We start from the raw sequence: 13,851 nt of genomic DNA, 5'->3' as shown, positions 1-13,851 counted from the left end.
GTTACTGTATGCAGTGATTTTTACCAACAGGCATATTATGTGAGGAGAAGGTATAGTGCTTTTCACAGGCTTGATAAAAAGGTGCCACCACTCACCTGACTCTTCCTCCCTGTGCTAACAGAAAAGCTTGCAGAAGCTCAGCGCAGGTTCACGACCCTTCGGACGGAGCTGCAGTCAACTTTGGACGCACAGAAAGAAGCCAGCGGGGCTTCCACGCAGCAGCGGCGCAAAAAGCCGGTCTTCCACCTGTCCCACGAGGAGCGTGTCCAGCATAGGAATATCAAAGACCTGAAATTGGCCTTCAGCGAGCTCTACCTCAGCCTCATCTTACTGCAGAACTATCAGGTACCCACCAGAGGAGGTGCTTTGACAGAGCCCTGTGTGTGTGTGTGTCTCTGTGCCTGCATTGCCTTCACTTGCCTCATTCAAGTCAGTTTTTGGTTTCATTTTGGCTCTGGGGTCGCTAGACAATGTCAAAGAAAGGGCAAATCCGTAGCAGCCAACAACATAGTCCTTGTTGTGTTTTGCTGAGCTGGAAATGCTCAGCTCACCTGCAGAAGGACCTTCGATTCTCATCCTTTTCTGGGCTGCCCATCTTTTTCAGGGCTGGGAAGTTGGGGAGGAAGCTCTTTTATCTCCATATTTGTAATGGAACTTGAAATGCTAGCGTACTGTTTCCTCTTGGAGTTACCATGGTAGTAACTCTGACCTTTTGGATCAGAATTTCTTGTTAAAACATCCATTTAAAATAATAAATGTTTTTAGTTCTGAAGAATACAGGCTCATTTGCCTGGAAAGAAGTATGAGGAAACAAATCTTTAGTTGTACTTGGATTTCTAGCAGGGAAGGGCATGATAAATATTGCAGACAAAGATTTTGTTCCAAAAATTTGAAACCTTTGATCGATTTTTGCTAGACTCACTCTGCTCATAAATGTCTGATTGTGTTTATTTGTTTTGGCTTGTTAATTCTTTAATTCTTTAACTTAAATTTGCTAGAGCTATATTTGGGTCTTTACCAGCATCGGCAATTGCACTGGGAAATTTTACTAAACTAAATTCGCTGTAAGAAATACTTGAATACCACTCTGTAGTATGGACAAAGCTTGATTCTTCCAAAATTCCCAGTGTTAACCTCTCCTAAAAATGATGCTGTGTCACTTACTCACTCCAGATACCTCAACTGGAATTTCCTAGGTTTAATATCGGGTTTCCAGCTTGGAACATCTTTGTCCAGCTTGCACTAGAACAAGCCTTAAAGGAGAGCTCTCAGGAAAGTGCTGGGACCATCTCTTACAGACATTATGACTGCTTGTTGTCATGGGGTGAGCAGACATCCCTCCACGACTCCTGGGCACGGATTTACAGTTGCTGAAGCTCTTTGTGGGTCTCTTAAAAAAGCCCTGGAACAGTTAGAGACGGCTTCTAGTTCAGGATCAAAGGCAGAGTACCCTTAGCTTTTCAGGAATGGAACAAAGCAACACTGACTGCTGTGATTTCTTCCATTTCTTTAAAAAAGCTCTTACTTCTGGTTACAAAAAATCACTTCTGAGGCTTGATGAATTTAAATAGAGGATGACATAGGTCATTCCTCTGGAAAATCTTCTCCTACGCTACATTGACAAAAAAGGCATCCTTCCCACTCATGTTTTTACCTTTTCCCACCGTGGGTCCAGGAGCACTGTATATATGCTAAAAATTGATGTGAAAACCATCTGGATTTGATCATTCTCAGTTTCCAAAGGGACAGAGCTTCTCTCTACAGCATATCTTCAAAGAGAGAATAAGAAAATTAGCTCAGATTGGTATTGAAGTTGAGAACAAGGAGTACATGTACTAAAACAAGCATAAAGCCAAATCCCAAAATACTCATTTTAATCACATTTGAGCTTAGAATATAAGAGTTAGAAATATTTGAGGCCTTGCAGTTTCGGAGAGGGAAAACAATAACCTGGAGGGAAGATGACATGGCTGAGGCCTTCAAGTAGGGGATCAAGTGAGGTCACCAGGGGCATTATAGATACCCAGCTGTGGCTTTGACAAGATGCTGAAGGCTGGCATTGGGTTACCGAGGAAAGAAAACCCAGGTGGAGCAAATTCCTCAGTCCGTTCGCACTGAAGCAAGAGGAGAAGTTGCACACATTGATTCGTAAGGTGCACAAAGCAAACGTGAAGTGAAACGATAACTTTGGGCCAGCTGGTACTTTGTAAAACTACCTATGATTATATTTCCATTAAAAGTAATTTATTAGCAGTAATTTAGAACCTTAGAGTATGTTCACCTATTAAAATGAAATACTGTGTTTCAGAACAAACAAATCTTGAGAAATTAATTCATGGGGCAAATAATGGGGGCTGATTCACTGTTACTACACTGCCATGTGTTTGCCTTGCTGGTGCATTTAACCAATGCACTTGTATACGAGCAAAGATTTTGAGTCTGCTGTTTCATCCTACTTGATGTTGCATAACATTATTTGCACTGTTTTTTTTCACCTTTAATGGCAAAGCATGTCACTAGCCAATTCGCTTCCACGGATTCAATTAGCCACCTTCAGAAATGGAAGTCAGGCCTGGAGAAGGCCCCTTGCCAAATAGAAGTGTATTGGATAGCAAGAAGTGCAAAACCCGTGGCTGCATAGATGGCACTTGGCTGTTCTCGTTCAGTGTCATCGCTGCGGTGGCATCGTAGCCCGCGGTGTTTTTGTCATGCCATGGGGGTGGCAGGATTTGTGGGCTCTGCTAATGTCATCACAAAGCCGTATCAGTTCAGGCTGTGGAGCAGTCTCGGACCCAAACCAGCATTTTGTTGCATCTTACCCATTTCCAATTTATGAAATAGTGATCTGCTCTCCCTGGGGTGGGATGCTGGCTTTTCCGATAGAAAGTAATTAAAGTCTCTTGTCTGCAATAATGCAGATCACTAATGCATTGGCTTCCTGCTCCCATCTCCCTAGCCTCATTTCCCCACCTATATGGCAGGGGTCTGGTATTAAATCACTCTGAGCATAATTAGATTGAAAATAATTTCAGCGAGTAGTTGGCGCCTCTCCCCGGGGTATTGGATTCTGTGATTTTCTGTTTTTCTTTCCAAGCTACTTTCTAAGCTTTTTTTGAAGTGACTCTTGCCACGGTCTGTCCGTGTTCCTGCTGGTGCCTGAAGGAAACACAGAGCCTTTCAAGAGGTGTTTTCTGTGCAATGAAACACAGCATTTCAAACACATCTCATCACAGCAATCGCCTGCTTTTAATGCAGCATGGTGAGCTCTGCCTATCTTTGTTACTGCCCGTTACAAGAGCCTAAGGTCAGGGCTCGTACGTAACTTGGAAATCAACCATCATTTTTTTTCCCTTTAATGTGGCATCGTGTTCTTATCTCCTGCGTCTGCAAGCCTCGGCCAGTTTTGCGGGCATCGTGCAATGTGCTTTGTGAGAGCGTGCTGTCAGGGGATGCACTTCTCGGGGCTTCACTTGCAGCGTTTAAACTTTTCACAAGTTTTCTGTTGTACCAGGGTTTCTCTTTTATAATGTGCTTATTCTGCAAACTTTATTTGAAACCAAGAAGACTGAAAAAACTAGAAATCCATAGCCTAGTCTTTTCAGAAGGGGAAAAACCCTTGGAAGAATTAATATGTGCCTTGCTTTGGGGTAGGTGCAGCATACATACTCTTTCTGCAGCTTTCTGTTTTTAAGAGCTCATTACTGCTCATGCAGAGACCAGGTGTAGTGCATGTGGGATATAAGCAGTCTGGTACCCATGCAGAGAGAGCATTATCCTTTACAAAGGATACATAACTTTCTAATAAAGTGATAACACAAAAATCTTCCTGACCATAGATGCAAGAATTTTGATTCTTCTTATTCCTTGCTAGCGCTGGCATGTAACCACGTAACTTTCTTCTGATCTGACTGAGGCTAATGGCCAGTAACTGTTCCCCTTCCCTGCAGAACCTGAACTTCACAGGCTTCCGCAAGATCTTGAAGAAACATGACAAGAACCTGGAGACGACACGAGGGGCGGAGTGGCGGGTGGCCGAGGTGGAGGTGGCACCCTTCTACACCTGCAAGAAAATCAACCAGCTTATCTCCGAAACAGAGGTAAAGACGCTGCTCTGTGCACTGCTGCTTTAGTAACTAGAAAACAACGTGTTCTTCTTCCCTATTGCTCCCCACAAGGTCTGCCTGTAGCCTGTATTCACCACCAAGGCAACTGTTGGTTGATTTTAAAGTGCCACTGATTTCTGGCATTGCTTACATGAATTTGTGTATGTTGTCTTGTCGTGGTTCCACTCAAGTGGGCAGCTGAGTGGGCAGCTCCTTCTCGGTCACTCTCGTCCCCTGTGCTGTGGGGTCCCACCCACGGGATGCAGTCCTTGATGAACTGATCCAGTGTGGGCTTCCCACAGGCAGCAGCTCTTCCAGAGCTGCTCCAGATATGGGTCCGTACCACAGGGTCCATCCCTCAGGAGAAAACTGCTCCAACCTGGCTCCCCTACGGGCAGCAGCTCCTGCCAGGTCCACCTGCTCCTGCGTGGTGTCCTCCACGGGCTGCAGCATGGAACCCTGCTCCACCGTGGTACTCCATGGGCTGCAGGGGGACATCCATGGTCCTCACCACAGGCCTCAGGGGACTTCTGCTCTGGTGCCTGGAGCACCTCTCCCCCTCCTTCTGCACTGACCTTGGCGCCTGTAAGGCTGTTCCTCACTCCTCTCACTCTCCCAGCTGCTGTGTGGTGCAGCGTTTTATTCCCTGTCTTAAATATGCTCTCACAGAGGCACAAGACAACATTGCTTATTGGCTTGGCTCTGGAACAGTGGGGCCCTTACCAAACATGGGGCAGCTTCTAGATCCTTCTCACAGAAACCACCCCTATGGCCCCCTGCTACCAAAACCTTGCCACGTAAACCCACTACACCACGTAAACCCACTACATGTCTTCAGCTGGTAAATTTTCACTCTGAAAAGGTAACACAATGTTAGCTTATATAATAATAACTAGATGCGTTATGGTAAACTTTTCATATCTTTGTTACAGTACATTGGAATAACATGGGGTGAGGGCTCAAATGTAACTTGAAAATTGACTTATTTTTTGTTTTAATGCAGTATCAGGTGTTTAGCATTAGCATGAACTTCTGCGATGTGTGTCTTTATCTCCTTAGGAAGTGGTGACCAACGAGTTAGAAGATGGGGACAGACAGAAGGCTATGAAACGTCTGCGTGTTCCACCTTTGGGAGCAGCTCAGGTGAGCAAGTTACATAGCTAAGCTGCTTCTGCAACTTGTCGAGGTGCCAAATTAGATTCGCATTGGAACAAAGTGGTGAAAACACACGGGTATGAGCATGCTCCACAAATTGCAAGGAGGAGCATGGTCACGTAATCTGCTTTAGTTCTGGAAAATACAGAAATAATTTTTCCTAATGCGTGCAGGCAAGGTAATGAAGGGATAAGATGAATAATAAAGGGAAATTTGTGCTACTAATAACGTATGCTTAGTGTTTTTGTGGTCTGGAACATTTTTTGAGAACCATTGAGCTCTGTTTCAACATGGCATGGCATCAAGATAGGCAAAAATATTACACAGCCTTTTCAGTGCTGCACTTCACAGAGAAAGAGTGCAGTCAGAGATGATTATTGTATCCCTGATTTTAAATTTACTCTGCAAATGAATCTAATTTTGCTGATAAACCTGTTCAATCCCCTTTAACTCCACCATTGCTTTGTTCACAGCCTGTACCAGCCTGGACTACATTCAGGGTTGGATTGTTCTGTGGATTGTTCATTGCACTGAACGTGACTGTCATACTTTCAGGTGGGTATCCTCAGCAGGAACCATCTCCAAAAGCCCCAAAGCCCCATCTCCAAAGCCCCAGTGTGGATACGTTCTTGTCACTTAGTGGAGACCTAGATCTGAGCTGGGTGGTCAGCATATTCTGGGTTAAATCACTTGGAGTCAGAGCACAGTGCTGTGAATTGTTAGGGCTGCATAGGTTATGTCTTTCTCACGTTACCTGGATTTTGGACTTGGAATGTATTGTGATCTGTTTTCCTTGTTTCCTCCTTACTCGTGGAGGGATATTCTGGAAGTGCAAAATCCATGTCTAAAGACTTGGGTTACTGTTCTGTGAGCACACAGTCCTCTTCCACCTTGAGAGGTGTTTGTAGAACTTAACTTTTGCATAGCACTGGTTCCTTACAGAGAATGAGAACAGACATATAGCAATGTGAACACCTTGCCACTCGGCACATTTTCATCAGGACACGTGACAATGGCACAAAGCTGTGCCAGGGAAGACTCAGACTGGACATTAGGAAAAAATGTCTTTACCATGAGGGTGGGCAAACACTGGAACAGGCTTCCTAGCAATGCCCCAAGCCTGTCAATGTTCAGGACACATTTGGTTAATGCTTTAACTTCTGGTTAGCCCCAAAGTGGTCAGGCAGGTGGACTTGATCTTTTTAGGTCCCTTCCAGCTGAGCTATTTTATTCTATTCTGTTCTGTGTAGAAAGTTGTGGGATTTCAATGCCTGGTGCTTATTAATGGAATTAATTGAATCTTTCTTGTTGGCAGATTTTGGCAAGGTTGTTTAAAAGCTAGAATAAATTATTGCATATCTCAGACCTTGGTTTTATTCTGTTTTGCTCCTTCTGAGTTCGAACTTTCATCAGAGTAAGAGCTATATTGGTACTCCAGATCCAGATACGCTCCTTCATCACAAGCAGCTTTACTAATTGTGTGTGTGATTTCAGTAGCCTTGTACCTTGCTCAAGCAGTGCAAAGGAAAATCAACATATAAACTCTTGCATTAGGGAAGCCCATGTCTATGCTTTGTTTTAAAAGAATAATTAAATATTTATAAAAAATATAATCAGATATTTCTGTAATTTGATCCAGCCTCCTGGGATAAAATTTATCTGTTTTTAGCTGTTTGCAAATACTTCCCTTTTGGTCTTTCTGTGGTAGAGGCAGAAAGTTGACCCGTCTGTGAAGGGTCCACTGAATGTGTAGAAGCTGTTCTTTATTCATCATATCTTTTGTTTGTGTAACTTGCATGTTTGATCTCTGTGAGGTGCAAATAGGACTGACGCCTGATATGTTCATTTTATCGCAGTAGTAAGAATGAAAAAGTGATACAGTTGTGAGAATGAATTCATAAAAATGATTAAACCTCTAAAGCAGATCTTACTAAACTAGTGGAATAATTGGTATGTTTGTATCAGCAGACATGATCTGATATCTGTAAGTTACTGCAGATATTGGGCAAAAACTGTATTCTAACTACAAATTTTGTTTTTAATTGGATATTATTTGCTAACCTCTATGCTACTTTTGCCAATTTGTTTTTATGATTTGATTGACTAAAGTAGGGTCTTAGAGTTGTATGTGTAGAATCTGCAAAACAGCATTAGAACATGCCCACGAGTAGTAAACCATATCAACAATGCCTGAGCTTTAGGCTGAACATTAGAAAGAATTTTTTCACACAGAGGGTGGCCAAGCACTGGAGCGTGGTGGAATCCCCATCGCTGGAGGTACTGAAGAGACGTGAGGATGTGGCACTGAGGGATGGGGGTCACTGGTGGGACTCAGTAGGTTGATGGTTGGACTTGATGATCTTGAAGGTCATTCCCAACCTAGATGGTTTTATGATTCTATGATTTTAAAAGTAGAACAGCAACATTTTATAGAGATGAGTTGACAGTCACCTGGGATCCATTGAAGGCTGCTGCTGCTACAGGTGGATCCCAGGGAAGTGTCTCCTTCAAGCATAAATTTCACCGTTTCTGTATCAGCCTCACTGTTCTGTTGCTGTATCAGCCTCTGTTTCTGCCTCACTATTTCTTTATCAGCTTTACTAGCTGCCAATTTAATGTGTAATTGGGGTTGAAAGGCCGCGGAAATAAGTGTATGTTTTATTAATCAGAAACCTACAAGACTGCACACAAAATCTGAAGACAAGTTACTGCTCGTGCTGCAGCAGTGCTCTGTCTCTGGTTTGGGAAGGAGCACGGTGGCAGGGCGAGCTTTGAGCTGGAAGAACGTGGCTGTGCCGTGGCATTAGCGTGACTGAGTGTAAAATCTCTCCGTGACAGTAATGACTGCATCAGGGAAGTGGTGTGGGTCTTTGTCATCGGGCACTCACGGTCTTAGGGTACTCACATGGAGGACACTTGGCCTTAGTTAGGTGAGTAATCTTGTTCGAATGTTGTAAAAGGAATGCACAGAGATATATTAAAACACATTTGAGGCAGGATGAGAGTCTGCACAGTTCGGTTGTGGTGGTGTTGGGGTTGTCACCAGGGAGATCTTCCTCTGAACACCTCGTGAGGAGCCCGCATCTGCTGTTTGGTGTCAGTTACTGAAGGGGCGAGTTAATCCAGTGTCACGTACCTGCTGACGTGGGGAAGTGACTTGATGTGCGGTGCTGGATTTAAGTGGAAACGAGAGATAAATGGAAAATCTCTCTGCCTCGGGGTTGGGTACAGACCTCAGGGCTGCGCGATGGGTTATGTTGGAGCTGTGGTCTTAATCTGCTCCTGTATCAGCACAGCTTCTCCCGAGGGAAAGCGTGCTGATGAGAGGCCAGGAATGCAGAGTTAAAGCCTCAAAGGGCTGGGGTGGGAGGTAGCTGCAAAGCAGGACAGTTTCCCCCAGTTCTTCTGCTTCCCTCAGGCCAGATCCCTTCCTTTATTTGCCTAAGCAGAAATGTCTGTAAACTCAAATACAAAATAAAAAAAGGAAAAACTCTGAATTTTCAGACATGGTTGAAAAATGTTTCATAACTGCACCTTAGCTCTGTTCTCCACTGATGTGCCTGCTACCAGACGTTGTGTTTTTCCACCCTCAGTCTGACTAGCTCAAGCTACACAGAAGGTGATGCAGGAGGAGGAGGTGTGATTCTTCACCCTGAGATGCTCGGGAATGCTTTCGGTTCTCATGGCACTCGAGATGGTTCCTCCCACCCAGACTGGCCCCTTGTGGTTACTCCTTTCGGCTGATAGCTGGCGTAAACGTGTCCGTGCTGCACCAGTTTGAGGCCTTGTAAGGCTTTGCTGGACAAAGCCCACAAAAGCCTTGCAAGCTGGTCCTTGAGCTTCTTCTGCCAGACCGTGTAGCTGTGGTGAAGAACATGGTTAAATTAGGAGATGTGAGAAGGGAATCACATCTAGACCTTACACTGGGGAAGCTGTGCTAGGTAGGGCCTTGGTTTCGGAGGAGGGAGTACACAGAAATACTCACAGCATCTGTATTTCCACAGCTCAGCTCAACGCATCGTTCCATATATGCTTTTTCTCCAGAATCAGCTGCTGTTCAAGTGCTACAGTTAGGATCCTCTGCCACCCTGGGAGTGAAGAAACAAGATTAGTGGTGTTGGCTGTGGAGAGCACATGCTATATTGTTGTGTTGAAGTGTGCTCACCACAGGATAAACCTTTGTCTTGCTGTTCTGTCTCAGATAGCACAGCGTATCTGTTCTGGTCTCTCTGGGAGCTTTTGTATTTCTTATTCAGTATTTTAGGGCTACTGTGTCCTGTTTGTAAGCAACTGGAGGCATTTCAGATGTGCTTTTGTAATTCTGTACTTAAGCCTCATTTCTTTCAGCTTCTGCATGTCTGTCATTTCTGTCCAAACTTGGACTTTTCTGCCTGAATCCAATACTCGCTTTAGGTTATAAGTTTAAAGCAACTGTTTGTCAGTCATTGTTCCTTGCACGATTTTCCTCCATAATTTGATGTGATATAAAGTACAAGTGAAGTGTCTTACAGATACGCTTTCTGTGAAGAAAAGTTTGAAAAACTAGGGGCTGTAATTCAGGCAGGAGGGTTGTGAAAATAAATTCTCAGCATCAATTCTGTAAAAGTGCCTGTTCTTTTCTGCCTTTTAAAAGGCATATGGATGAGGAATGCTCAGTGAAAGCAAAACAGAGGATTTGAACACTTGTATTTCAGCTGTGTTTTTCTCATAAAACTCAGATCAGGCAGTGGAGGGACCGTATTTTGCAAAGGGGCTTGTGCTAGAAAAGCTGCTGGTTTAGAGTGCAGCTGCTCATTGTTTGAAATTAAGCAAATCTGTTTTCAGAACCCTGTAGACCGAACAAAGGAAGAAACAGACTTCCCATATTGTTGCCTTGCGTTGGATATTCTGTTTGGGTGCGGCTGGAAATTATATTGCTGGCTATGAATATGTATTACATTACAGTTGTATGGACTTGGGTGATCAGGCACAGTTTAGCATTGTTTTAAATGCTGTAAATTGTACTTCTTGGTTTTGTGGGGAGCTGAAATATTTGTATCTCGGTCTGTTGAGATTTCTTCTCCATTAAATCAGAACTTTTAAGTGAATATAGAGATGATTTATGCTAGCGCTGTCCCTTGTGCCTGTAGTGTGAGACAGGGGACTTGAGATGCTGTTAATGACCTGACTGCAGAAGCTGGAGAGCAATTTTTCCCCAGAATAGTCATAAATCCTCTGACAGATGAGGCAAAAAGTCCTCCAGCTGCTATATGAGTTACAAGTGTACCCTGTTTCCATGGGCTGGAGCTGAGTGTCTGAGAACCAGCAGGAGGAAGTGGAGCACAGGTTTGATTTGTGGCATGCCTTGTGCTATCATTATGGCTGTTTCATCTTTTCCTTTGTCAGGTGTGGCTTTTATAGAAGGACCAAATGTGTGGCCACTGGTGAGAATCTATCGAGGTGGCTTTCTCCTGATAGAATTCCTCTTTCTCCTGGGTATCAACACGTACGGCTGGAGACAGGCTGGAGTGAATCATGTCCTCATCTTTGAACTCAATCCCCGCAGCAACTTGTCCCATCAACATCTCTTTGAGGTAAACAGAGCAGGTTGTTAGGAGTGGCTGAGCTGTGCATATCAGGAGGATAAATCCTGCACCATTTCCTGGCAAGGAATTGTAACACAATTAGAAGAGGAAGTTGCTGAAGTCTGATTAGATTACAGGATTGAGCACTGCTCTCCCTTTTCTTATAATGAGAGCTCATTGTAGGATTTGGAGTTATTTTTTTCACAAGGTATCTGCATTTTTTTCTGTCTTTCTGTAGATTGCTGGATTCCTGGGGGTTTTGTGGTGCCTGAGCCTGCTGGCATGTATATATGGTAAATTCACCTACATCCCTATGCAGGTGAATCCACTCATCTTGTACGGCTTCATGTTGCTTTTTCTCATCAACCCTACCAAAACCTTATATTACAAGTCCCGTTTTTGGCTGCTCAAACTATTGGTAAGTCTGAAATCTGATTTTAAAATAAATAAATAAGAGATAAAAAGCTGTAGCTGAGCTGTAGCAGTTGAAATATATACAAACATCACTAATCTTCAGGGAAGAGGAGTGGTATGCCTTTGTACGTGTGTATTTATAGAGCAGACCTGAGAAGGTATTGACTGCAAGGATGGGGTTACTGAAACAACTTCTGCTTGTCCCTACAAGTGTATTATTATCTTATGTTGCAGGTAGGTGTTCGTAATCTTCACATACACAGCTGCATATAGCTTTGTCCCTTAATGCAGCAGAATGGTTTGGTTAGGGTTGTAGGACCCTAAGGCACAGCTGCACGGGTGCTTCTCAGCCCCAAATGGGAGAGTGCCAACAAAGAGAGGTTCACTGGTGGAGAGGAAACCTTTGCAAAGGTTGCTGCTTCTCAAATTATGTTCACAGGTTGTTTTTTCAGCAAATCTATTGTGGTCTTAAACAGAATTACTCATTTAGGACCCAGCTTCTGTTTTCCTGGAAAATTAAATGTAAATACGCGTGCTGTATCTGTGTTCCAGTTGTAGGTGGGAATCCAAAAGAACAGCTTTCAAACTTGTTGGATGGCTCTTCAGTTTCTTCAAAAACAGTTGTTTCACGTGTTCGTCCCAACCCTGAATGTCCTTTTAAATTAACTTCCATCAGTTTGGTTCCCTCGATACCTTGTTCTTGCTAGAACTGCTCTGAGAGCATTCAGCAGAAGAGAGTTGGGCTGGCTGACGTTATCCGTAAAATCATTTTAATGCCAATTAAGACGATTAACTTTATCTGGAACATGACAGAGATGAAATGTAGAGTCACGTTTCAAGCGTGTGCTTGCATTTCTACACACACCTAGTTAACCTCTGTGCGCTTACCTCTGCTATTTGATTTCCTAGGTTTCTACTGTGTCAGTTTCTCCCTTTTTGCCTTCCAGCATTCAGCCACCTCTCACAGACGTACCTTTTAGTCCCAAGCCTCATTAGTCTTACTGCTGTCCCTTGGTGTTAGGGGAAGTACCGGCAGCGGTCTAACTGTGTGAGCAATATCTGTGCTAATTTACCTTAATATCTTAACAGGGTGAGATTCTCAGTCTTCACAGAGCTTCACAGCACCTTCCCAGTACCTGCTCTCTCCAGACTATGCAGCAGTGTGCAGCACAGACGTGTCTTTAATGTGCAGAGGCCAATTCATCCCGAGGCTTCCTAGGGAGAAAAGCTTCATCAAAATGCAAGATCACCTTAATGGTGGAAAATGACACAGTACTTCTGTGTGTCAGGGGGAAGGGGAAAAAAGGCCAGACAGAGCACATAGCTGTTAGGCTTTTCTAATTCTTATCATATGAAATCGGCTGGCTGGGCGTATTTTATTTCTTCTTTTGCCAGCAGCTATCTGGGTGAAAGGAGGTGTAAATAGTGCAATTCTTAGAAATGTACTGTTCACCCAAATTTTGATTTGATGAGTGTTTTTCTTCACATTTCATGTGCTTCATTTCTGGCCAAAATGGTGTACTCGGCGTAGCAGAGCATTATTGGTACCTCCAGTTTTTCTAGAACCAAATCAGGGGGATATTTCAGAGCTAGGAGGCTTTCTGCATCCACCTGTGCTCGTCACCTGCTTGTTGCAATTTGTGAGTTGGATTTGTTTCAATAATCCCTGAGGGAACTGCAGTTTACTCCTTCATTGATCTTCCTCTGGATGAAAAAGTTACTTAGCTCGTAGTGAGTTGAATTCCTGTGCCAGACCCTTTTCTCTTCCTTACGTGGCATCCTGATCACGTGAGTGTTCTTTGCTTCTGCTGCCAGGCGAGGAGCCTGCTGAATGCACTTGTGTAGGCTGAGGGGAGCAGCTCGCCAAGAGGAATCAGATCAGAGCGCAGAGAATGGCATAGCATCCCCGTACCGTCCTCCCTGCAGGGTGCTGGAATGGGGAAACAACTGCAGGGAGCATAGCTGTGCGAGGTGAAAGTCTAGGAAGTGTTCAGCTCTAGCTCAACATCTCCTGTCTCAGCGCTTAGCGAAACTGCAGTATCAGCACCAGAAAGTCTGCGCTCGGGTTGTGGAGCTGTGCAAATATAATCGCAATCGATCGCTTGAAGTTTAAGTTTGTCCCTGGCTCCTGGTGTTTCATGCCTTTATTCTCGGAGCCCATCTTCACCAGAGGGTGTTGCAGGCACTGCTGAGCTGCGAAGGTGGGTTGGTTTGTGCAACGGGGATTTGCCAGCGGGCAGTGCTGGCACCCTCTGACTGTTGGGTTGTGCCTGGGGCAGCGTGCAGCAGCCCTGGTCAGAAACCACAGTGGGGTTAGGAGCGTTCAGACAGCAGCTCCCATCCTTGGGGAGTGTTGGTGGAGATAGCAGGGCCTTGCTGGGTTAGGGAGGATGGACTTCTTGAGGACGGGTGCTCTGCCTTCTCCCATGTCTGCAGAGGCTGCTCCACAACAGGACTGCATGCAGAGCAGAGATCCCTAACATTTGAGCTGTTGCACTAGGCACTGTCCTACCAAACACAGTGCTTTCTGGGTCAAGGTCCCTATCTGCAGTTCAATGCCACGAAGTCTTGATCCCTTATTTGGCTTTGAAATTTAGGACCAGAGCCTTGAATTG

At 44.4% G+C, this 13,851-nt stretch overlaps 1 protein-coding gene across 1 annotated transcript in view; it reads left to right on the top strand.

Annotated features, from left to right (window-relative positions):
- The window catches only part of XPR1 (xenotropic and polytropic retrovirus receptor 1), a 97,177-nt gene that overhangs the window by 64,437 nt on the left and 18,889 nt on the right, over positions 1-13,851 (top strand). Inside the window, exons 4-9 of the mRNA XM_082765968.1 lie at positions 122-345; positions 3,948-4,097; positions 5,163-5,246; positions 5,732-5,813; positions 10,644-10,831; positions 11,061-11,240. Of these exons, the coding sequence (XP_082622094.1) occupies positions 122-345; positions 3,948-4,097; positions 5,163-5,246; positions 5,732-5,813; positions 10,644-10,831; positions 11,061-11,240 (908 nt within the window). The remainder of the gene's footprint in view (positions 1-121; positions 346-3,947; positions 4,098-5,162; positions 5,247-5,731; positions 5,814-10,643; positions 10,832-11,060; positions 11,241-13,851) is intronic.

This window comes from Aythya marila (assembly GCF_965140915.1).
Source record: "Aythya marila genome assembly, chromosome: 8".
Lineage (NCBI taxonomy): Eukaryota > Metazoa > Chordata > Aves > Anseriformes > Anatidae > Aythya > Aythya marila.
Note: the sequence above shows the minus strand (reverse complement) of the source record. Positions and strands in the feature narration are given on the sequence as shown.